The sequence below is a fragment of the Dermochelys coriacea genome, chromosome 28 (assembly GCF_009764565.3).
Source record: "Dermochelys coriacea isolate rDerCor1 chromosome 28, rDerCor1.pri.v4, whole genome shotgun sequence".
NCBI classification, from domain to species: domain Eukaryota; kingdom Metazoa; phylum Chordata; order Testudines; family Dermochelyidae; genus Dermochelys; species Dermochelys coriacea.
In genome coordinates, this window is record NC_050095.1 from 2,816,029 (window position 1) to 2,841,628 (window position 25,600).

The 25,600-nt window shown below is 48.3% G+C and overlaps 4 protein-coding genes and 1 pseudogene across 6 annotated transcripts in view; 3 read left to right on the top strand and 2 right to left on the bottom strand.

Moving 5' to 3' along the window:
- The window catches only part of LOC119849428 (zinc finger protein OZF-like), a 776,365-nt gene that overhangs the window by 382,481 nt on the left and 368,284 nt on the right, over positions 1–25,600 (top strand). The window lies entirely within an intron of this gene.
- The window catches only part of LOC119849371, a 1,398,949-nt pseudogene that overhangs the window by 351,384 nt on the left and 1,021,965 nt on the right, over positions 1–25,600 (bottom strand).
- The window catches only part of LOC119849376 (zinc finger protein 420-like), a 3,142,523-nt gene that overhangs the window by 146,147 nt on the left and 2,970,776 nt on the right, over positions 1–25,600 (top strand). The gene's annotated exons all lie outside the window — the stretch shown is intronic.
- The window catches only part of LOC119849401 (zinc finger protein 883-like), a 273,312-nt gene that overhangs the window by 82,045 nt on the left and 165,667 nt on the right, over positions 1–25,600 (bottom strand). The window lies entirely within an intron of this gene.
- Positions 635–24,678, top strand: LOC119849410 (zinc finger protein 501-like). The gene is made up of 5 exons (XM_038386497.2): positions 635–828; positions 7,685–7,767; positions 14,424–14,550; positions 21,078–21,191; positions 21,561–24,678. Exons 2-5 carry the CDS (start codon positions 7,744–7,746, stop codon positions 22,511–22,513), a joined length of 1,218 nt encoding a protein of 405 aa, XP_038242425.1. The 5' UTR covers positions 635–828; positions 7,685–7,743; the 3' UTR covers positions 22,514–24,678.

The following is a 25,600-nucleotide window of genomic DNA, read 5'->3' on the forward strand; positions in this document are numbered from 1 at the left end:
CCGGACCGGGCACGGGGGGGTTAATGAAGGTCTCCCCGGCTCAGACCCTTCGGCTCAGCGCAGCCCCGCCGGCGAGCTCTGCCTCTGCGCATGCCCGACTCTCCTTCCCCCGCATCTGCGCATGCCCAGAGCCGAGCGAGACACAAAACTGTCCCCCGGCTCTGGGAGAGGCTCCCCCACGAGCCAGGCAGAGCCCCCCCGCCAAACGTCACTTCCGCTCCCGGGAGAGTCAGGAACTACATCTCCCAGCCTGCCGCGGGGGCGCTCTCGCCCTCTCCAGCTTTGGGACGATTTCTGCAGCTGTTATTGCGCATGCTCAGTGAAGCCCCGGCTAGGGGCGGGGCAGCTCCCGGGGGCGGGGCTCGGGCATACACCGGGGGCGGGGCAGCTCCCGGGGGCGGGGCTCGGGCAAACACCGGGGGCGGGGCAGCTCCCGCGGGCGGGGCTCGGGCATACACCGGGGGCGGGGCAGCTCCCGGGGGCGGGGCTCGGGCATACACCGGGGGCGGGGCAGCTCCCGGGGGCGGGGCTCGGGCATACACCGGGGGCGGGGCAGCTCCCGGGGGCGGGGCTCGGGCATACACCGGGGGCGGGGCAGCTCCCGGGGGCGGGGCTCGAGCATACACCGGGAGCGGGGCAGCTCCCGCGGGCGGGGCTCGGGCCCAGACCAGAAGCTGCTGCTGACTTCGTGTGAGCCGGGAGCCCGGGGCTGAGCAGCTGCTGCCCCCCCTGGGGTCCGTGCTGGGGGGCCGCCATTAACCCCTCCGTGCCCGGCCCGCGGGGGGGGCTTTCCGCAGCTGGGACCGGGCCTTGGGCCGGGGCCTGCAGGTAATTAACCCAGGGCTGCGGGGAGGCTCTGGGCGCCGGGAAGCGCCTCTGCACAAGGGGGCCCAGGTCCCCCCGCCCCTGGAACCTGCCCCCTGGTTGTTGCGGCACCTGGGGCCGGGCGCTGAGCTGCGTTCACAGCCGTGACCCCGCTGGCCCCCCTCTGCAGCCAGCGGCTGCCCCAGAGGCGCCGACGGCGGGGGGGGGGGTTAGGTTAGGAAGGGAGGGATGAAAAATGAGCCAGAGATGGAGGGAGGGGACAGACCGTGGGGTGGACCTGTCTCTGGGCAGGCAGATCACTGGGGGGGGGGAGGGGGAAGAAAAGTGGGGCAGGGATTAATGACATTTTCTCTGCCTTTGCCACTTCGGTCTCAAAGGCTGATTAGTTTTCCCCTGACTTCTTCCTCTAATGCTCAAATACGGGTATAAAATCCAAGTATCAATATAAAATCTCTTCAGATCTTGGTTGTTTTCTATCGTATTACTAAATATTTCTCTTTTGACCTTTTGCTCATCAGTTCTCAAAGATGGATCTAAAATATCTTAGGTTTCAGAGTAGCAGCCGTGTTAGTCTGTATTCGCAAAAAGAAAAGGAGGACTTGTGGCACCTTAGAGATGAACAAATTTATTAGAGCATAAGCTTTCGTGAGTTACAGCTCACTTCATCGGATGCATCCGATGAAGTGAGCTGTAGCTCACGAAAGCTTATGCTCTAATAAATTTGTTAGTCTCTAAGCATCCGATGAAGTGAGCTGTAGCTCACGAAAGCTTATGCTCTAATAAATTTGTTAGTCTCTAAGGTGCCACAAGTACTCCTTTTCTTTTTTCTAAAATATCTTGTGTGCCGTCTCTAGTAGCCATCGTGGTTCCAGGATAGTAGAGGCTGCCCCTCAATTTATATACAAATGTTTGATATTACTCTCCATCCCATTCCTTATGAATCCTACCATGCTGTTAGCTTTTTTGGTGGCAGCTGTGAGAGTGGACTTTTCATTGAGCTGTCTACAGCAACATGCAGGTCCTTTTCTTGAGTTGTGTAGCCTGACCTTTGGATTATGTATTAATTATGTTAATTACTAAAGAATTCCTAGTTATCACTTTGAGGGGTTGACAGGTTCTTGTCCCAAGATCAGGGCCAGTAGTATTAAAATTTGTTAGTCTCTAAGGTGCCACAAGTACTCCTTTTCTTTTTTAGTATTAAAATTACTCTCAAGTTGGGAACCCCGCTGTGCACAGTTGCAACACTCACTATAGGAACTATTTTATATTTACAATAGTTTAATAATACAGTTAGCAAAGTCACAAAACACTGTAACTCAGTAAGATAGAGATAATACAGAATGTACATCTGAACATCCATATACTCGCATCATCCCTTGCAGAACAACCTGAAATGTTAGCCGTTATCTTCCTCATCCCCATCACCTTCCTCATCATAACCAGTAGCCTTCATCGTAGCACCTTCCAAGGGCTACGTCTCTCTCTTCTCCTGCAAACAGGCTGGGATACAACTTTTATAATATGTTACATTGACGCACCTCAGTCTAAGGCATATTCAGTAGGGTTTCTCCTCTGTTCCTTATTTGTATTTCGTCACTCTACCAGTGTTGGGGTGTCCTTCTCCTGGGCTAGTGGGACCATTAATACAACTTAACATATTTGTCTATTGAGTGCCATGGTAATCCTGTGGAGACGCATCTGCGGACGTTCTATCCAAAAGCTGGCATTCGTTCATGTTCCTGTTGTTGGCTGGTGTCATCATGGACCAAATTCCCCCTTAGACACTCTATTTCCAGTTCCCCAAAACTTAGGGATGACCCTTAGGCCGTTTATCTGTGCCAGAGTTCATAGGCCTCAAGTATTTTTTATGCTAACTGCTGAAGCCAATATCTTACTGGATACAAGCCTGTAGTTTCGTTGCATTACTGCTGCATAAAATAAATGTTAAAGCTGGATCTATGGGCTACAGATCTACATGTATAAGTAGTTGCAGTTTCTCTCTCCAATGGGCATTGCTTTGCATTTAGAAAGAAAGGTGGGTGAGGTAAATCTCTGAGCTACACAGAGCTCTTCTTCAGAAGAATATTCTAAAATATTGCAAACTTTTGCCTGGCTTTCTCTCTAGTTATGTGTTACTACTTTAATATTCTCTAAGATTTTTTTCCACTGTCTTTCTAATTATTAAACATTAACATAAATATCTTCTGATTTTAACCTTTACTCAAATTCTTGAATATTGATAGAAAATTTTTGCAGGTTTTCCATTTTCTTTTGCTTTGTCAAGTAACGATATGAAATTCACTCAAATTCTACCTCTTTACCTACTATTGACTATCGATGTAAAATCCCTCACATTTTTCCACTTCCCTTTCTATTTTGTGAAAATTCATCAAAAATTCCCCCAGATTTCCATCCTTGTCTTTTTAAGGACTGAACATTGATGTCAGCTGTCAGATTTTGCCTTTTCCCATGTAATTATCAAATGTCGGAGCCACTTTATACGGCCTTCTATAAGGACAAGGTCCAGTTGCGTCTGTACCTGGCTTTTCTGCCCAAGGTCGTCTCCCAGTTTCAGACTGGTAAAGGCATATACTTACCCATCTTTTGTCCAAAGCCTCATACGATGGATGAAGAATGCAGGCTGCATATCCTGGATGTGAGATGGGCGCTGGCCTTCTACATAGATAGAACGAAGCTGTTCTGACTGTCAACGCAGTTGTTTGTTGTTGTTGCAAACAGGATGAAGGGTCGCCCAGTGTCTGCCCAGAGAATCTCATCTTGGATCTGAGCGGCCTGCATCCACTTCTCTTATGAACTGGTGAAGGTGCCCCTGCTGACTATCATGATGGCTCACTCTACTAGGGCGCAGGCTCATCAGCTGCCTTCCTGGTGCAGGTGCCGATCCAAGAAGTCTGGCTGCAACCTGGTCATCCGTCCGCACATTTGCATCTCATTACGCTCTTACCCAGCAAGCTTGAGATGACACTGCCTTTGGCAGGGCAATATTGCAAGCCTGTGAACTCCGAGCCTGCCTCTGAGGACACTTCTTGTGGGTCACCTAGAATGGAATCGACCTGAGTAAGCACTCAAAGAAGAAAAACAGCTACCTACCTTTCCTAACTGCTGCTCTTTGAGATGTGTAGCTGATGTCCATTCTATTACCCGCCCTCCTGCCCCTCTATCGGAGTTGTCAGCAAGAAGGAACTGAGCGCATGTAGGGCCAGCGGCACCTGATATGCCACTGCATGAGCGCGGCACTCCAGAGGGCGCCACAGCTGACCCCATGGGTACCACTAAGGCAAAAATCTCCCACGGCCATGCATACGGGTGCATGCACACCTAGAAGGGCATGGACATGAGCAACCCATCTTGAAGAACAGCCATTACGAAAGTTAGGTAATTGTTTTTTATGACTGCAGCACCCAGAAGAGATGGTGTTAGGAGGAGTCTCAAATCATTCGGACTCACTGAAGTGCCGTCATGACACACAGGGGTACTGCCTCCAGAAGGGCCTTTCTCAGAGTAGTGGAGCTGTGGGGATGAGCCTTGCAAAAAGCAAAGCCTAGGAAGTAGCACATAATGGGCAAGTCTACACTGCCTCTGGGAGAGATCCTCCCAGCCTGCGTCTGCATACTTGTGCTGGTGGGCTATATGTAAGTGTGTAGATGTTGGAGGTTGGGCTGGAGTTCGATCTCTCGAACCAGGGGTAGACTTGGGAGCCTGAGCTCCAGCCTGAGCTGCAATGTCTACACAGCTATTTTTAATGTGCTAGCCTGAGCATCATTAACACAGGTCTGTGGACGCAGGCTGAAAGCCCCACTCCCTGGTGTAGTGCAGACATACTCTAACGGGAGCGGAGCCAGGAGAGCCTCTCTCCCCCATCTCCTTCATATCAGCACTTTACCTATGTGAAATCTCTCTCCTGTCTGATGATTTATAGAGCCACAGAGGCTCACAATGCAACTAGTTGATATTAACCCAGGCAGCAACTCACAAGCATTCAATAAAATCTAAACACATTTTTATAATTCTAATACCTATGTGATAAGCTCTCCCACCCCCTTCATTTCCTTTTATGGACACTCAGCCAGTCAGCTATAAAGTCCTCTTGGTAGCTGTTCTCTACTTGCTTTACCTGTAAAGGGTTAAAAAGTCCACCAGGTAAAGGGGAAAAAAAGTGGGCACCTGACCAGAAGAGCCAATGGGAAGGCTAGAACTTTTTTAAATGTGGAAAGAAACTTTCCTTTTGTCTGTAGCTCTCCGGGAAAGAGGGAAACAGAGGGCAGTAGGAATGCTGTGTAAAGCTTAAGCCAGGTATGATCATAAATCATCAGATCATGCCTAGAACTACTTATCTGAACTTCAGTTGTGTAAGTAAATTAGAATGTTTAGCTAGACATGACCAGGTTTATTTCTTATTTTGGTTTATGGATCTCCTTTGTGCTAACCCCAGATGCTTTTGTTGCTTGTAACCTTTAAGCTGAACCCCTAAGAAAGCTATTTTGGGTGCTTAATTTTTGTAATTGTTTCTTTTAAGATCTAGCAAAAAGCCTGAGTTCTAGATGTACTTTTTTCCCTTTTTGTTTTTAATAAAATTTACCTTTTTTAAGAACAGGATTGGATTTTTGGTGTCCTAAGAGGTTTGTGCATGTTGTTTGATTAGTTGATAGAAAACAAAGGAAATTAGCTGTGGCTTTCTCAGCTCTTCCCCAGAGGGGGGGTGTAACAATGCTGGTTCTGGTGGGACCCAACTGAGAGTGCCAATTCAGGACAAATTGCTTAAAGCAGGGCAGTTACAGCCCAAGGCTGGGGTTTCTATGCACACCAAGGCAAACCAAACCAGCCAGACAGATAGAGAGGACTTTGGTTTTACCCCACGGGCTAACCACAAGTCTCACAAGCAATTCCCTTAGACGCTCCAGTTTCCCAGTATCAACACCAGTGCGACTCATTATGGGGACAGATGGTATGAAAACCAATACCCCAGTAAAAGAAAAAAGGTTCTCTCGATCCCAAAGGGCCAAGCCCCAGACCCCGGTCAATATACAAATCAGATCTTACCCACAAATCACGCTGTTGCCAATCCTTTAGAATCTAAAATCTAAAAGTTTATTTATAAAAGGAAAAAGATACAGATGAGAGCTAGAATTGGCTAAATGGAATCAATTACATACAGTAATGGCCAAGTTCTTGGTTCAGGCTTGTCGCTGTGATGGAATAAACTGCAGGTTCAAATCAAGTCTCTGGAGAACATCCACAGCTGGGATGGGTCATCAGTCATTTGTTCAATGCTTCAGTGTAGCAAAGTCCCTCCAGAGGTAAGAAGCAGGACTGAAGACAAGATGGAGGAGCTGCAGCAGCTTTTTACAGTCTCTTGCCATGTGGTCTTTCTGTCTTTGTCCCAAAGACAAGCTGTCTATCACATGGCCTGGAAAAACCTCAGAGTTCTGTCCATAGGCATGTCCCTGCTTACCTTGCTGAGTCACAAGGCATGTCTGTGTTCTCTCAGTGGGTCATTTGTATAGCTGATGGTCCTTAATGGGCCATCAATCAGGCTAGGCAGAGCTGACACCAACTTGTCTGGGGTGTCAACCAGAAGCTTAGCATAAGTTTGAAATACAGACAGTATAGAGCCAATATTCACTACTTCAAAAATGATACACACATACAGATAGCATAATCATAATCGGCAAACCATAATCTTGTCTTAGACACCTCATTTGACCCCCTTTATACAAGATTTGGTGCACTACACGACTTTGGTAGCAGCAATGATCTGTACAATCCCAGTTCACGTCAATAATGTTATGGGGTGTGTGTGTGAAAGGGTTTGAAGGTACCCCACAGGGAGGAATTCCCACGTGCTCCTTCCTGGGTTCAAAGGGTTTTTTTTTTTTTTTTTTGCATTTGCGTGGTGGCAGTGTTTACCAAGACAAGGTCAGAGAGAAGCTGTAACCTTGGGAGTTTAATACAAGCCTGAAGTGGCCAGTATTAATTTTTGAAATCCTTGCAGGCCCCCACTTCTGCACTTGGAGTGACAGAGTGGGGATTCAGCCTTGACAACCTGTTCTAACAATACTAACACAGGTGAGCCAGATTGATTCCAGCTCTGTGTTTGTCCATTTTCAGTTAAGACATGGGGGCTTTTGCAAGTGCTAACACCTCATCTGCCAATGTCACAGGCAGGATGAACAGGGATGGTGTCTAGCCTCTGTTTGTCAGAAGCTGGGAATGGGTGACGGGATGGATCACTTGATGATTACCTGTTCTGTTCATTCCCTCTGAAGCACGTGGCATTGGCCACTGAGCTATACAGACCATTGGTCTGACGCAATGGGCCGTTCTTCTGTTCACAGTCTCTATCAGGAGTATCTACTCATTTGGACTCACTGGGGAGCCACAGAAAGAAACTAGGTGTGCTGAGGCAAGAAGGCCCAGCCTCAGAGCCCCTGGGGTCATGCTTGCCAAAAGCTAAAACTAGGCCTAGCCCATGAAAGGGGGCACTCCCAGGAGAGACTCTATAAAGGCTGGAGCCAAACAACTTTGTAAACCTGAGACAGCTGCCTTGGGGATAATGACTCAGAATCTCCCAAAGTGACTTCTTTGATTCTGCTCTTCTTTAACCTTTGGTTCAGAGATTCTGTTACTGGGAAGATTTCACCATGTCTCAGAGGGTTACACCCTGATGGGCGGGGGCTAGGCCTGTATAAGGTCCCTGGAATAAGGTCCCTCTGTGCTTCACACTGTGGCAGAACCTTGAATGTCCATTAGCAGGAAAAAATCCTAGGGGGAAATCAGCTTGTGGAATAGACAAAAGCCCCATCTGAATTCTCTCACGTTGCCCTTCTCGCCCTGGCAGGCTACAGAACATCATCCAGGTTTCGCACCAGATCATCCCATCCTCCCAGGGGGAGAGAAATGGCTGCAGTGGAGCTGGCTCAGGTAAGGGATTATCAGGGAGCTGGTGGTGGGCTCTGCTTGGAGGGAGAAGAGCAGTAAATGGATAGGAGGGTGGGAGCTGCTAGAGGTGGTGGAAGGCAGGAAATATCTAGGGAGGAGAATGGGAGGGAACAGGATGTGACAAACCTGCTGAGACTTGTGTAATGTAGGGTGTGATGGGTTGTCACCCCCGGGGTGCAGTCTGGGGTCTTCTAACCCTCAAGCTGGGCTGGCCCTTCTCACACTGCTTTGCTGGAGATTCAGCCAGCCTCTCCAGGCCCCGTTATCACCCAACATGACAACAAGTGGCATCAAACATCCAACAAAGCTACCTGAGTGCTTTACCTAAGCCACTCAAGGACAGATAGAAGACAACAGCCAAATTCCCAGTTTTGCATCCCTGCTGTAGTATAAACCCAGAATTATACCATTTGTGACAAAGCTCTGTCCTTGCCTCCGTGGGTCCCACATTTCCTGGTGGATTTCGCTAGCCTCAGAGGCACACTGTGACCCTCCACATAACCCTTCTTTCTCTAGAGACAAGGGTCACAGTCTACTGAGCCATTTTCATCATAAGCCAGCAAAGGAGGTGAGGAGAAGTTATCCTTCCTTGCACAGTCTCAGTGATTAATCAGGGGGCAAAGGTGGTGGGGGGAGCCCTGGGCCCACCCCCTACTCCAGGCTCCAGCCCAGGGACCCTAATAGTATCAGCTATGGTAGCTGACCTTTTAGAAACATGACACGTACAATTCCCAGGGCTACTTCTCCCACAGCAGCCCTCACTTCCTCAAGTTCCACTTCACCCTTACCTCAGGGCCTCCTTCCTTGTGCCTGATATGGTGTGTACTACTCAGCCTCTCCAACAGCACAACTTCCTCCCACAGCTCCTGACATGCACACCCACCTGACTGGATGGGAGGCTTTTTACTAGTTTCAGCCAGCCCCTGATTGGCTTCAGGTGTCCCAAACAACCTAGCCTTCTCCCTGCCTTCTGGAAAATTCTTAATTGGCCCCAGGTGTCTTAATTGACTTGGAGCAGCTTCCATTTCACTTAACCTGGTACCAGGGATTTTTTTTACCCTGGAGCTAATATAACTATCTTCCACTACTCTTCTATTGCCACGCATCCCACTCCGCCGGAGAATTGGCAGAATTTAGAGGGCGGGGTGATAGAGCGGCTCCGGAAATGGATAGGACTACTCCGGTGCCTCTCCCTTCGAGGGAGAGCGCTAGTGCTTAATCAACTAGTCCTGTCCGTGCTCTGATACCGGCTCAACGCCCTGGTCCCGGCCCTGGCTTTCCTGACCAACCTCTGGACATCGATTCTGGAGTTCTTTTGGTCAGGACTGCACTGGGTCCCTGCAGGGGTTCTCCATCTACCTCTGGAGGAGGGAGGGCAGGGCCTAAAATGTCTGTTTACTCAGGTCCATGTCTTCCGCCTCCAGACCCTGCAGAGGCTCCTTTATGGTGCAGGTAGTCCGGCGTGGAGCATACTGGCGCACGCCTTCCTGCGCCGCTTCCGAGGGCTCCGATACGACCGACAGCTCCTTTATCTCCATCCGAGAGGTCTTCCGCGAGACCTCTCCGGGCTGCCGGTCTTCTACCAGGACCTCCTCCGGACCTGGAAACTCTTTACAACGAGCAGGTCTGTGGCGGCCACCGAGGGGGCAGATCTCCTCGCGGAGCCCCTGCTACACAACCCCCAGCTCCGTTTGCAGGTGGCGGAGTCCCGCTCGGTGCGCCAGAGGTTGGTCCTGGCAGAGGTCACAAGAGTCGGAGACCTCCTGGACTATGACCGGGGAGACTGGCTGGATCCCCTAACCTTCGCTCAGCGCATGGGGCTTTCCAGACCTTGTACTCCCCGATGCATACTTCAGGAGGTGAAGGCCGCTTTGCCGCCCGCTGCTCGGGTTTATCTCGACCGGGTCCTGCACGAGGGCACGCCCCGCCCACCCACTACCCCAGGCCCACCGGACCTTTTAATTGGACCCCTCCCCCGCGGACCCAACCGATCCCTTCACCCCTTCACTAGAAGCCGGCTGCACGAGATGCAGCCGGTCTGTTTTCAAACCGCGCCAAGAAAACATCTCTACACGCTCGTGTTCCACACCCTTCACGCCCGCACCCTCGTGTCCCGCCCCGATACAAAATGGCGGGACCTCCTGCCACCTTTGGAGGGTGAAGAGCCCCGGTGGGCCAGCCTATATTCCATCTTAGTCCCAAAGCCCGCCGGGGATGTCAGTTGGCGGCTCCTTCACGGAGCCGTGAGCACGGGCGTGTACTTGGCGCGGTTCACCACAATCCCAGACACCTGCCCCTTTTGCGGCGTGAGAGATACCCTGGCACATGTCTACCTGGAGTGTGCCAGGCTGCAGCCCCTATTCCGGCTCCTCACCAATATCTTATTACGTTTTTGGTTGCACTTCTCCCCTCACCTTCTCATTTATGCACTCCCTATCCGTGGCCCCACAAAGCCCCGGGATCTCCTGGTCAACCTCCTCCTGGCCCTAGCTAAAATGGCCATCTACAAAACCAGAGTGAGGAGGTTGGCCGATGGAGTCTCCTGTGACTGTGGGGCCTATTTCCGATCCTCGGTCCGTTCACGTATCCGGGCAGAGTTCCTCTGGGCGGCGTCCTCTGACTCCCTTGACGCCTTTGAGGAGCAGTGGGCTCTGTCCGGGGTTCTCTGCTCGGTGTCCCCGTCCGGTTCCCTTCTTTTGACCCTTTGACCGCACTCCTGTCCCTGTTATTTTATTAGTTGTCCCCCGGAATTTTTTGGGTATCTAGGTCCTGTGGATCCCCCTTTTAGGCTGGGGGGGACCCTTTAGCAGTGGACGGGCTTCGCCCGCCCACTTCCCGGATCCCAATAAGACTACTCTTCTATTGCCACGCATCCCACTCCGCCGGAGAACTGGCAGAATTTAGAGGGCGGGGTGATAGAGCGGCTCCGGAAATGGATAGGACTACTCCGGTGCCTCTCCCTTCGAGGGAGAGCGCTAGTGCTTAATCAACTAGTCCTGTCCGTGCTCTGATACCGGCTCAACGCCCTGGTCCCGGCCCTGGCTTTCCTGACCAACCTCTGGACATCGATTCTGGAGTTCTTTTGGTCAGGACTGCACTGGGTCCCTGCAGGGGTTCTCCATCTACCTCTGGAGGAGGGAGGGCAGGGCCTAAAATGTCTGTTTACTCAGGTCCATGTCTTCCGCCTCCAGACCCTGCAGAGGCTCCTTTATGGTGCAGGTAGTCCGGTGTGGAGCATACTGGCGCACGCCTTCCTGCGCCGCTTCCGAGGGCTCCGATACGACCGGCAGCTCCTTTTTCTCCATCCGAGAGGTCTTCCGCGAGACCTCTCTGGGTTGCCGGTCTTCTACCAGGACCTCCTCCGGACCTGGAAACTCTTTACAACGAGCAGGTCCGTGGCGGCCACCGAGGGGGCAGATCTCCTCACGGAGCCCCTGCTACACAACTCCCAGCTCCGTTTGCAGGTGGCGGAGTCCCGCTCGGTGTGCCAGAGTTTGGTCCTGGCAGAGGTCACAAGAGTCGGAGACCTCCTGGACTATGACCGGGGAGACTGGCTGGATCCCCTAACCTTCGCTCAGCGCATGGGGCTTTCCAGATCTTGTACTCCCCGGCACATACTTCAGGAGGTGAAGGCCGCTTTGCCGCCCGCTGCTCGAGTTTATCGCGACCGGGTCCTGCACGAGGGCACGCCCCGCCCACCCACTACCCCAGGCCCGCCGGACCTTTTAATTGGACCCCTGCCCCGTGGACCCAACCGATCCCTTCACCCCTTCACTAGAAGCCAGCTGCACGAGATACAGCCGGTCTGTTTTCAAACCGCGCCAAGAAAACATCTCTACACGCTCGTGCTCCACACCCTTCACGCCCGCAACCTCGTGTCCTGCCCCGATACAAAATGGCGGGACCTCCTGCCACCTTCAGAGGGTGAGGAGCCCCGGTGGGCCAGCCTATATTCCACCTTAGTCCCAAGGCCCGCCGGGGATGTCAGTTGGCGGCTCCTTCACGGAGCCGTGAGCACGGGCGTGTCCTTGGCGCGGTTCACCACAATCCCAGACACCTGCCCCTTTTGCGGCGTGAGGGATACCCTGGCATATGTCTACCTGGAGTGTGCCAGGCTGCAGCCCCTATTCCGGCTCCTCACCAATATTTTATTACCTTTTTGGTTGCACTTCTCCCCTCACCTTCTTATTTATGCACTCCCTATCCGTGGCCCCACAAAGTCACGGGATCTCCTGGTCAGCCTTCTCCTGGCCCTAGCTAAAATGGCCATCTATAAAACCAGAGTGAGGAGGTTGGCCGATGGAGTCTCCTGTGACTGTGGGGCCTATTTCCGATCCTCGGTCCGTTCACGTATCCGGGCAGAGTTCCTCTGGGCGGCGTCCTCTGACTCCCTTGACGCCTTTGAGGAGCAGTGGGCGCTGTCCGGGGTTCTCTGTTCAGTGTCCCCATCCGGTTCCCTTCGTTTGACCCTTTGACCACACCTCTGTCCCTGTTATTTCATTAGTTGTCCCCCGAAATTAATTGGAATCTAGATCCTGTGGATCCCCCTTCTAGGCTTCGCCCGCCCACTTCCCGGGTCCTAAAAGGACTACTCTCCTATAGCCATCTGGCCTTGCCCCGTCACACATCTTACACTGCAGAGGGATCTGTACAATGTAGTTTAATATAGTTTGCCTTCCCTTTGATGTGGGAAAGAGATTCACAACAAGCTTATGTTAAGCAAGCTGAGATTTTTTCCCCCAGAGACTTCAATCAAAATACACTGGTTAAGATAAAGCATAAAAAAGTTTATTAAGTTTATTAATTACCAAAAGATTGATTAAGTCATTATAAGTGATAGCAAACAGATCAAAGCAGATTACTAAGCAAATAAACAAAAATGCAAACTAAGCCTAACATGCTAGATAGATAGGATTTGAATTAGCAATTTCTCACCCTGACTGATGATAGAAGCAGTTCATCACGTTTCCATACACAGGCTAGAAATTCCTTTAGCCTGGGACCAGCACTCCCCCCAGTGCAGTCTTTGTTTCTCAGGTGTTTCCAGGAATTCTCTTGTGTGGGAAGTGAGGCCAAGAGATGATGATACACCCCACCTTAAGTAGCTTTTCCATATGGCGGGAACCCTTTGTTCCAAAATCCATTCCCAGTCCAGTTTGTGGAAAAATACAGGTACCAAAATGGAGTCCAGCATCATGTGATCTGGTCACATGCCCTTGCATGACTTGCTGAGTCATATTAGCCATGTCTCATAGTCTGGCTGAAACATTCACGGGAAGGCTAAGCTCTTCCACGGTCCATTGTTTTTGTTGATGAGCCATCAGCACGCTCTGGCTTCTTCATTGTTTGACTAAAAAACTAGAATGATACAAAATACGCATGGCATACATTCAGTAGATTAAAAACTGTGATTGTAAATGGGGAACCATGGTCGAGTGGATTTATTTCTAGTGGGTTCCCGCAGGTATTGGTTCTTGGCCCTGTGCTATTTAACAATCACAGTTTTTAATCTATTTAATGTATGCCGTGTTTATTTTGTATCATTCTGGTTTTTTTAGTCAAAATATTGTGCTGAACCAAGTCATAGGTCTTACAGAAGTCTATGTATATTACATCAATACTATTTGCTGCAACCAAACTTTTGATCTCATCCAATAAGGATATCCAGTTAGTTTGATAGGATCTATTTTCTCTAAACCTTTGTTAATGGGTACTAATTATATTACCCTTTAATTCTTTATTAATGAAATACAGTATCAGCTGCTCCATTATCTTGCCCAGTATCAATGTCAGACTGACACTCTTGTAATTAGCTGAGTCATCTCTTTTACACTTTTTAAATATTGGCATAGCATTAGCTTTATTCCAGTCTTCTGGAATTTTCCCAGTGTTCCAAGTCCTAATTAAAATCAACATTAACAGTCCATCATGCTTCTCCACCAGGTCTTTTAAAACTCCTGGATACAAGTTATCTGGACGTGTTGATTTAAACATGTCTAACTTTAATAGCTGCTGTATAACGTCCTCATGAGTTATTGTTGGAATGGAAAGAGTGTTGTCCTCTGTTTTTCTCCAAATCCAGGAGACGAAATATTTATTGAACACTTTTACCTCTTCTTTATTATTTTTGATAATTCTGCCATTTCCATCTAGTAATTTACCACTACCATTGTTAGGATTAATTTTGTACTTAATATATTTTTAATAACTTCCTTTTTACTTTCATTGGTCATTGATTTCTTATAGCTTCCCTTACCAATTTTCTACAATTCTGACCTTCTAACTTATATTCTTTACTATTGACCTCCCCTTTCTTCCATATATTTTATTTGGAGAGTGTTGGGATTCCTACCAGGGAGCCACCAGCAGGATGCAGAGACAGCCCCATCTTCTATATCAAGCTCTGGCTAGTAGGTATGTGATAAATGTGAAGACCCTGCCTCCATCTGTCAGCTGGGAGACACAAAGAGTCTCTCCTTCTACCCTCCGATGCCTCCTGGCTGCTCTAAGCAAGGTGGGGTGGGACTCTGTTAACATGTGCCTCCTGGAGCTTCCATTTACCTGGTGCTGCTGTTCCGTGAATAGTTGGGTTGTGAGTGGGGCAGCAGGTACTGAGTGTTGGACTCTTGCTCTTTCAGGGGCTGGTGACTTTCGAGGAGGTGGCTGTGTATTTCACCCAGGGGGAATGGGCTCTGCTGGACCCCATTCAGAGAGCCCTCTACAGAGACGTAATGCAGGAAAACTATGAGACAGTGGTCTTTCTGGGTAAGGAGTCCTGTCCCCTGGGTTATTAGAAGCTGTGTGGTCTCTAAAGAACCAGAGTAGTAATAACTTTATACCTTTATTTGTCATACAAGTTTTGACAAGTTTCCTTGCCCCCCTTTTTTTTCCTTATCTCCTAACCCACTAGTATAATTTTTGGACATGTGCCTTTTTGGTGCCATCAGTCATTTAAAAATTGCATTTAATGTATCCTTATTGGATACATTAATAACTATATTAATAACTAGAGCTTTCATGTTTCAGAGTAGCAGCCGTGTTAGTCTGTATTCGCAAAAAGAAAAGGAGTACTTGTGGCACCTTAGAGACTAACAAATTTATTAGAGCATAAGCTTTCGTGAGCTACAGCTCACTTCATCGGATGCATTATGTTTTCCTCATTTTCACCATGAAAGGTTTTCCTCCTTTCCCCCCCCTGCTGCTGGTGATGGCTCATCTTAAGTGATCACTCTCCTTACAGTGTGTATGATAAAATCCATTGTTTCATGTTCTCTGTGTGTGTGTATATAAATCTCCCCTCTGTATTTTCCACCAAATGCATCCGATGAAGTGAGCTGTAGCTCACGAAAGCTTATGCTCAAATAAATTTGTTAGTCCCTAAGGTGCCACAAGTACTCCTTTTCTTTTTGCGAATACAGACTAACACGGTTGCTACTCTGAAACCTGTCATTTTAAGAGGAAAATATGTTATCTGTAGAATTCTAAATTGTGTAAATAGGTGTATGACTCATGCATGCCTTGTGTGATTGTCAGATGAGCGCCTCTTTTGATAGGAGAGCGCATAATGTTGCCATTCAGGAGCCCACAGGTGAAGGGAGAACAGAGCTGTGGGAGGGGAGGAGAAGCGGGGAGTAGCTAATTCTGGGGTGCCAGGATATGGGGACTGTGTGTGCAGGATAAGAGGTAATAAGGAGCAGGGAGGGATGAAGTAGTGAGAGACAAGGAGGGAACACAAGAAGCTCCGAAGGTGCGGGGTGAGGTGGTGAGGTGGTGACGGCTGAGAGTAATGGGAAGGAGGGGAGGGGAGTGTGGAGGAAGGGCACCCAGGAGGTGGGCTGGGTGGGTCAGTGGGAGGGAGGAGAGGATTGGGGATCTAGAGCTGTGGGGGATCTGAGACCTTTAACCCTGAATCCCTGCTCAGGCCTTGTCGCTTTAGAGCAGGAGCAGACAAACTTTTTGGCCTGAGGGCCACATCGGGTTTCGGAAAATGTATGGAGGGTCGGTTAGGGGAGGTGGTCTTGGCCAGGCCCCCACCTCCTATCTGGGACTCCTGCCCCATCCACACCCCATCCCACTCTCTGTCCCCTGACCGCCCCCCAGACCTCCACCCCCTAACTGCCCCCGCCACTCCATCCAACCCCTCCTCTCATTCCTGACTGCCCCCCGGGGACCCCTGCCCCATCCAACCACCCCTTTTCCCTGTCCCCTGACTGCCTCTGGAAGCCCTGCCCCTGACTGCCCCCTGCCGCCCCATTCAACGCCCCTGTCTTTCCCTACTGCCCCCCTGCAGCCCCTGCCCCATCCAACTACCCCTTCTCCCTGTCCCCTGACTACTCCCTGCCACCCCATCCAACTCCCCCTCTTTCCTGACTGCCCCCCAGGGATCCCTGCCCCCATTCAACCCCCTGTTCCCGCCCCCACCCCGTCCACACCCCCGCCCTCTGACCACCACCCCGAACGCCCCTGCCCTCTATCCAGCCCCCCTACTCCCTTACTGTGCTGCTCTACAGCCGCGCAGCCTGGCCACGCTGCCTCCGCCACTACACAGCACAGAGACTGGGTCAGGTCGGGCTCTGCAGCTGCCCTGCCCCAGGAGCTCACAGCCCCGCTGCCCAGAGCATTGTGGGGGAGGCGGGACAGCGGGGGAGGGGCCGGGGGTAGCCTTCCCAGCCAGGAGCTCAGGGGCCAGGCAGGAGGGTCCCGCGGGCTGTAGTTTGCCCACCTCTGCTTTAGAGCCTACACTCCAGTTTTATTTCTGTTCAGTTTCACTTCATTATACATTTTCCCCCCCCCCCCCAAATTATTATTTTAACTCTTGACCTCCCTCTCTCACTCATTACCCCATATAACCTCCCCATCTCTATGCACGGTGACCCTGGCCACCGATCCTGAGTCTTTCCTGCATTCCTCCCTCCCAGGGCAGGGCTGCTACCCAGGCACAAATGGGCACTTTGTTGATGATGTCACAGGGTGCCTAGTGTAGCCTGTACAATTTTTACACCTATAAGATTACGTATTGGGGTACAACTCTCCCTTGTACATGGCTACTCAAAGTTAATTGAGACGATGAAATGCGGAGAAACACACAGAAACTTGATTTAAAACAGACAGTTATAATTGAAATCATAGGCCAGGATCAATACACATAATGATTAGACTAAGATAAGTACAGTAAAGAGGGTCTTGCACTGTGCATACTTGCAAGTTATGCAAAAAGAAAAGGAGTACTTGTGGCTCCTTAGAGACTATAAATTTGTTAGTCTCTAAGGTGCCACAAGTACTCCTTTTCTTTTTGCGAATACAGACTAACACGGCTGCTACTCTGAAACTTCTAAGTTATGGACATCCTTGGAAGCAAAGATTGAGGGGCAAGGGAGACCATCAGAAGGGAGGTCCTGATTCCATTTACACTGTCTTGAGAACCCAACAAAATGAAAAAATGGTTACTAGGAGAGGTATTTATGAGGAGAGGCTGAGGGAGCTGGGATTGTTTAGTCTGCAGAAGAGAAGAATGAGGGGGGATTTGATAGCTGCTTTCAACTACCTGAAAGGGGGTTTCAAAGAGGATGGCTCTAGACTGTTCTCAATGGTAGCAGATGACAGAACGAGGAGTAATGGTCTCAAGTTGCAATGGGGGAGGTTTAGATTGGATATTAGGAAAAACTTTTTCACTAAGAGGGTGGTGAAACACTGGAATGCGTTACCTAGGGAGGTGGTAGAATCTCCTTCCTTAGAGGTTTTTAAGGTCAGGCTTGACAAAGCCCTGGCTAGGATGATTTAACTGGGACTTGGTCCTGCTTTGAGCAGGGGGTTGGACTAGATGACCTTCTGGGGTCCCTTCCAACCCTGATATTCTATGATTCTATGATTCTATTTTATATGCTTCCTTATGGTAATAGAATGGCTGTATACCATATCTGCTCCTTTACTCTGATTACAATAATGTCAATAGCTGCCCCAACCCATATGTGGCCTTTGGGAAGTCCATAATTAAGCACCAAGCATTAATACTCAAGATTTAGATCACTTATTTATTAATAATTCCAATATATGAATGCAGTCCAACTGCTGAGATTCTGCATAGCAACCTAATTGCTAGTCTGCCCCAAACTTCCTTCTTTCAGAATCCTGTGGCGTATTGCACCTGTTTGTGGTTCCTTGTTAGTCTCTCAAAATGAGGGTGCAAAATATCTGACCTTAGGCCTATTCCGGTAAATCCCAGACTTTTGCATAACTACTCCCACAAAGCCTCAACCTACTATAACAAGCTCTTAACTGTAGCAAGCTTAATATCCCATTTATTTCTGTTCACCTCCTTGCCCCTCAATGCACGTTCCAAACTAATAAGCAATACTCTGATAATGACATTTTACTTCTAGTGACTATAAAATTACCCACATGACCTGAGACTGGGTCATAGGTCAAAGACCATAAAATCAGCTCAGGATCAACAGGAGTGAGAGTTTGGGGAGAGCCTTGTCCCCATATCCCCATCTGCAGCAGCCAAAAGATGTCTTCCCTCCACGCTCCTTGGTTCTCTGAGCCTGACCCTCCTGAGGTTGTGTGGCCCAGTTCTTGTTTCTTACATTCTCCTTTTCTGGAAGAATTAGAGGCTGTTGCTCCTGAATTTTAGTGATTAATTCCCCAGCCTTTTCCACATTACATATCTCCCTTCCATTACACCTGAGTCACTAGATTTCCTAATTCCCCAAAATGTGCTTTTGTGATGTGTCAGTTCTGGGGTAGCTAAGCCTTTGACTTGCCTCCATGGTCTGCTCGAGGAATGGCTTCTCAGGTATCGGGCCTTTAGCCAGCCCCTCTCTATAGGTAGGGACCCACATGACCAGGGTTGGAGGATTGCAGCTTGTCCTCCACTGTGGTCACTGGACTAACATCCAGTTCCTGTGCTTTGCTTTCTCTCCAAGGGCTGTGAGCAGTGTGTGTGTGTGTGTGTGTGTGTGATAGAAGTGGGAATTTTGGTGATACTTCTATGATGCCAATACACACCTCAGTTTCCCTCTGTGATTGGTATTGCTCTGATCATAAAGAGCAGGAGACGAGGTGTTTTGTCACGTAGCTGTCATGGGGTGATATGAATGGGTCATTCGGGACTGACTGGGATCAAACTACATCAGTGGAATACCCAACAGACAAGGGAATAATTGTCACCTGTCCAAGGGAGGATCTCCGCTTGGCTGAGTGAAGCATACATGGACTCATAATGTTTTTGGGAGCAGGAAGAACTGGGCTCGCAGATGCAGGGAGCTCTACTGGAGTGAAGAGAAATGGACAGGCACAGTGAAAAGAAACCGAACTGTTTTCTACAGCAGCATGGCTCAAGGGCATTGGCCAGTCTGGACTATATTGTCGTCTTTGCTTCTCTGTCCTAATCTAAGGACTTTCCAATGCTGTGTTTCAGTTGGCTAATAAACCCTGCTATGTTTTAAAAGTCTGCCCAGTATCACAGCAGAAGCTTGCTGAGGTGCATTGAAGCATGAATGAGGAACAGTCTCTGAACAGGAGTGTAGTTCAGCTGAACCTGCTGGCAGAGCTCACAAGTTGAAATAGGAGTGTTGAAGCCAGAGGCTCAGTCTCAGGTGTTGAAGCTACATGGCCTATCCTTGTGGAAAAGTGGGATCTCTTGGGAGTCTAGTGCACTCCAGGGGCACCTCCCAAGGACTCTTTAAAAGCCAGGCATTGCACAGATCCTGTAGATCCATGACAGTGTGCCAGATGTTAAGCTTTATGGGGAAAAGATATAAGACAAGCAAAGGATCTGAATGCGTATTTACCATCACCCCCTCATCAGTCCTCGTGGGAATCCCTGATCAGTTCCAAAGTATATTAAGGGGTTTACCTCTTGGTTTTCAGATCATGTCAATTTGTATCCCAAAGAGATCCTCCTCAGTCAGCTCAAACTCACCTGTTTCTCCCCAAAAAGTCTGTCTGTTTTCTTCAGTCTCCTGAAAGAGGTATAATCAGTCACTGCCCCTTTTGGCATGGGGCAAAGCTTAAAAAGCTGGAGATCTGCATAACTAGCCTTGAGATCTGGCATTCATCATCCCTTAGTGATACCAGATTGTACAGGAAACCCATCCCTCAGCCCTCCCTGGTTGCTTTCAAGGGCTGGCTCAAATATACAGATAAGTCATAACTAGGGCCAGTGTTTGCTGGCAATGAAAATAGAGAAATTTCAGATTTTCAAAGCTGTATGTTTTGGAAATTTCAGATATGCATCGTATTAATACAAGAAATACATATTGACAAACATGAGCAATATGTAATCCTTTACAGCATGAAAGTGCATTGTGGGGAGAGGACAGGAGCCAGCTGTCTGGGGGAGGTAGGGCCCAGACACTGGGTATTGAGAGACTAGAGCCAGCTATGTGTTGGGGAGAAGGGACATGAACCAACTGTATGCAAGGGAGAGGTTCTGTAGACACAGCCGAGAGCAGGTGAGAGCGCCGTCTGCTCTGCGGCATGATGAGGGAGCCCGGCGTCCCACTTCCAAGTGTCCTCCCTGCCCAGGGGAAACTCTACAGTGATTTTGCTGAGCCCAGACTTGTATGAGGAGGGAAGAAATTGGCAGCAAGTCTCAACTTCAGCCAGCCCCCAGCCTCTGCCCTGCACCCTGTGGAAAAATCAGGTGTCTTTAGGCAGAAATTGGGGCGGGAGGGTCATGACCCTGTGTGTCCTGCCCACACATCACCTCTGCCCTGCACCCTGGGGATGAGTCAGGTGTCTCTGGGCAGAAATCTGGGGGGTTGTGACCCTGCATGCCCCACCCATCCTCTGTTCAGCAATTCCAGATATGAAGGGTGATTCCAGAAATGAAGAGTCATTTTTGAAAAAAATGCGGTAATAGTGGCAATTTCCAGAAAACACTGGCCCTAGACATAACATTAAATACAGTAGCCTCAAGATATATGCCTGTCTTCATCAGATCTGTCACTCTGCCTTCATATAGTTCATTCGGCTGGTGGGTTCTACCCCTTCCCCCATTCTGTGTCTGTCTTGTCTATTTAGATTGTAAATTCTTCAGGGCATGGGCCATCGAATATTCTGTGTTTGTATGGTGCCTTCCACAACGGGGACCTGCTCTTAGTTGGTGCTTAGGCACTAAAGTAATGAATATGATTTATAATAATAACTCTCCTGCCACTTTGAGCTGTGGAAGATGGCCTTGGGATGTTACAGCTTAAAAATGATATGGGTTAAAACCATAGAATATTCTTTGTGACAAGTATCCCACAAATTCCACTGACCTCCCTTGTTTTCTTTGTCTTGAGCAGGGTTTCTAGTTTCCAAACCTGATGTAATCTCACAGCTGGAACAAGGGGAAGAGCTGTGGGTCCCAGATCTCCAGGGCTCTGAGAAAGAAGTGCTCCCAAGAGCTGCCTGCACAGGTGAGGAATTGGTTAAACCAATTCAAAAATTGTCCTTGAATACAGGAAACATTTGAGATGCCGTACAAAGACCTTGTGAGCTCTCCGAGTTTAGGATTGTTCCCAGCAGGTGTGGAATCATTATGGCAGAAGTCACTCATGGTTTCCCACCTATCCTAACAGACAACTGGCAGCAGGTCCCTCCCCGATCTCGTGTTCCCCTGAGTGTTATGGTGAGATGCGGACCAAAACTGACCCCTTCCTCTCTCCTCTAGGGAAGGGTTTGGGGAAAATCAGCTCCTGATAGGCTTGATCTCTCCCGCACATATTTTGGTTTGTTCATCCCTTTTTCCATTCCTCTCTCTGACATTTCTTTTCTCTCCGGCACAGGAAGTGACCTATGTCTGGATCCTCTCTCTCTCCCACTGGGTGATGGGAAGGTGAGTGAGAACGAGGAGAAACCCTGGCAGGAAGATGCTGAGAAAATAGAAGCACATGGGATGTTATCAGGAAAATGCAAAGGGAATGTTTCTGGAAGTTGTGCACTCCCAGAAAAAGCAAAAGCCTGTGAGAGTCAGCACAGGCCAGAGGAAGACTTCAGTAGCCACTCAGACCTTATTAAATGTGAGAGAATTAACTTGGAAGAGACATGCTACACATGCCATGTGTGTGGGAAAAGCTTCAATGTGAGCTCTGACCTTCTCACACATCAGAGAATCCACAGAGGAGAGAAACCCTACACGTGCTCTGAGTGTGGGAAAAGCTTCAGTTATAACTCACACCTTATTATACATCAGAGAATCCACACTGGAGAGACACCCTACACGTGCTCTGAGTGTGGGAAAAGCTTCAGTCAGAGCTCAAACCTTATCACACATTACAGAATCCACACTGGCATGTCACCTTACAGATGTTCTGAGTGTGGGAAAAGCTTCAGTCATAGCTCAGCCCTTATTAGACACCAGGGAATCCACACCGCAGGGAGACCCTACACATGCTCTGAGTGTGGGAAGACCTTCAGGCTTAGCTCAGCCCTTACCATACATTGGAAAATCCACAGTGGAGAGACACCCTACACATGCAATAACTGCGGGAAAAGCTTCAGTCATAGCTCAGCCCTTATTAGACACCGGAGAATCCACACAGGTGAGATGCCCTACACGTGCTCTGAGTGTAGGAAACCTTTCAGGCACAGCTCAGCCCTTACCATACATTGGAGAATCCACAGTGGAGAGAGACCCTACACATGCAATAACTGTGGGAAAAGCTTCAGGCATAGCTCAGCCCTTATTAGACATCAGAAAATCCACATGGACGAGAACTGTAACAAATGCCTTGACTAGGGCTGGCCAAAGTGTTGTTTTGTTTTGTTTTGTTTTGTTTTTAAATCACATTTGCTAATTCCCACATAGTGATCTTTGCATCATCATCACCGTGATCTCTCAGCTTCCCCGGATGAGTTGCCTGCTTCTGCCTTTTGCAGCTCACCCTTCTTTGGGGTCCTGTGATCTTTTCTATCAACTCCTTTCCTTTTGAGTCTTAGGAGTGTGTGTCCCTCCAGCCAGGAATGTTCATCAGCTCCAGGTGGGAGAGAGACGTTTGATCCCAACAAGCTACACTGAGGCAAAAACTACCTGTGCCTTACATCCACTAGGACTGTGCTTGGTGTTGGTTGCTTAAGTTAGTGATCTTGGTATAAAACCACAACTAGAGTTGCAGTGCATATGTAGCCTAGTTGCTGCTGTTCGCATTAGCTTTCCCCTTGACCTGACCTAAACTCCATCACTTCTCCTAGTCTAAAAACAAACCCTGAGCATCACAGTTATACTGTTCCCCCATTTCAAAGCAATTGTTAGTCATAAGGTTCCCCCCTTTGGGAATAAATTGTCTCATTCCCAGTTGCTCTGATATTGCTTCAGGTTAGGCTGGAGAGCAGATATTTTTACTACCATTTTCCTCACTTAAAATATATTGAACTATAACAAAGAGCAGGAACAGAGCAGGGATAGGAAAAAATGTCATTTCACCCTCTATAACAACAGAAGAATATATGGTAAGTCAGGGATTTCCTTATTCCCCATCACCATCCCAATCTCCCTGTTGTGCAATTGGTTAGGTCAATATTTTTTCTAAGGGCTGGGAAGAGGATTCCCTAGTAAGTGACTTGCAGGTAAGTAAAATACCCATGCATCTGGCTCCCAAAGCAGTTGTGGCCCAGACTCTGCAGGACGTCACTCCTGAAGATATCTCCATCCTAATAAGGTGCATGTTGCCTGTTATTTGGGAAATGCAATCCCTAGCTAGGTAGAGATGGGGAAAGTGGAAGTGACATTTCTGTTCCGCTCACCCCTGGGAGATGCTGCAAACGTGTAGAAAATGAAATCCGTGTTGAATGTGATAGAGCTGCCGAAAGATACCTATTGTTAATAGATACCTGACATTTGGTATCTTACAGGGATTCTAAGATGCACCTGAATTTAGTCCCTAATTTAAATGTGTGCCACCAGATTAAAGAAATAAAAGGCATATTTGGGGGAGTTGTACCTCACTATCGCTACTGATATTTTGTGTGGTTGGTGAAAAATTCTGTGCGAGAGAAGTGTAAAATTACTCCAAGTAAGGTCAAAGATTTGACAAGAACTCAGGTAGAAATTGCAGATACGAGTGGTTGATATTCACCCCAGAGATGGACGCTATGGTGACCTGTGGCCCAGGTAAACTATTTTTAGAATGCTGCTCCCTAGTTAAGTGGCATTGCTCACGGTCCTAAAGGATGCCATAATTAAATTGGAAACAATTGTCCTTTACCATTTGGATCCAAAGTTTCATGAAGCACAGAGAGAAACAGCTGATTCCTTCAGAGCCATTCTATGCCTATGGGTCCCAATCTGGCTGCCTTGTTGGACAAAAGCACTTCCATGCTGCGCAAATGAGGGAATGTATCAGATTCCAAGTTCAGACTGCAGGATACATGAATGCTGAGTCCTGACTCTGGAGTTTGGTCTCTGAGGCTACATCTACACTACAGCCGGTATCAACACTTTGAGATCCATCCTCCATTTGTCTATTTAGCGGGTCTGGTGAAGACCCACCAAATCAACAGCAGATCGCACTCCAATTGACCCCTGTAATCTACCCCCAACTAGAAAAGTAAGGTAAGTCAACAGGAGAGTTTCTCTTGTCAACTCCCTGCGGTGTAGACCCCACGGTAACTCGACCTAAGGTATGTCACGTAGCTGGAGTTGTGTAGCGTAGGTCGACTTTCTGCAGGAATGTGGACATAGCCTAAATATTGCTCTTCAATCTAACACATTTGTATCATTTCTCCTCCTCCTGCTACTTTGAAAGATTAGAAAGTGTGAAAATAGAGCACAGGTGGGTTTTCTCATGATGCAATCTTCCCACATAGTGTGAGACCCCTTCCACCCACACTTCTGGGAGAAGACCCGGGGAGAAATGAACTCACAGAAATGGAAGGCTCCTAGGTTATTGTAGAATGTGACTTCACGCAAAGCTCACTGTGTGAAAATGGGAATTAAGAGAAAACTGCCCTATAGGTTTATTTTTTAAATCTTTGAATAAATTATCAGTGACAATGAAATTAAACATGAAGTTAATTAGTATAAAGTAAGAGGTTGATTATGTGATAACTTTCAGTGTTACAATATAATTCAGGTTTTCTTCTAGTTCTCTCCCTGCCCCCTCCTACTATATAGGAAATGGTGGCTAATCCTGAAACGTAAAACTTCACTCCAAAGGAATTAGAGTGGGGGAATATGTGAGAGAAATAGCATGTACAAGGCTAGAGACCCAATGTAGACTGTAATTATTTCTATTTCAAATGGAATTTATTTTGATAAACTTTAAAATAAATTTTCTGTTAAGAGGAAAATTGCTTGAGACAATATGTGTAACCTTTTACCCAGTTAGAGGGTAACAGCCACAGAGTTCCCCAATTCACTTGTTTACTAAGCAAAGACACATTGGGCAGGAGATGTCAGATTTTAAAATGGTGATGGATGCATAATGATTTATTTTTGCATCCAGTTATTTTTATGGGTGCTGAGGCCCCTTTTCCTTTTGAGGAGCCCAGCTGTTTAATCCTCAGGCCTGGCCATGGAAACCTTCCCATAACTGGCCTTATGTTTCTTCTGTGTTTGATACCTTTGAGGTTTGCACGTCCACGCTACATGCAGATTATGACAGCAGATATTTTGAGAAAACTGCTGGATTAAGTGCGGCTTTTTCAAACTGACATTGGCCCAAACTCTGTCTCACGTCAACTGGAGTAAAAAGAAAAGGAGTACTTGTGGCACCTTAGAGACTAACAAATTTATTTGAGCATAAGCTTTCATGAGCTACAGCTCACTTCATCGACACTTCTGTATCAAAGGAGTGGTTCACTCCTGATTTGCCCAGAGATCTCGGGG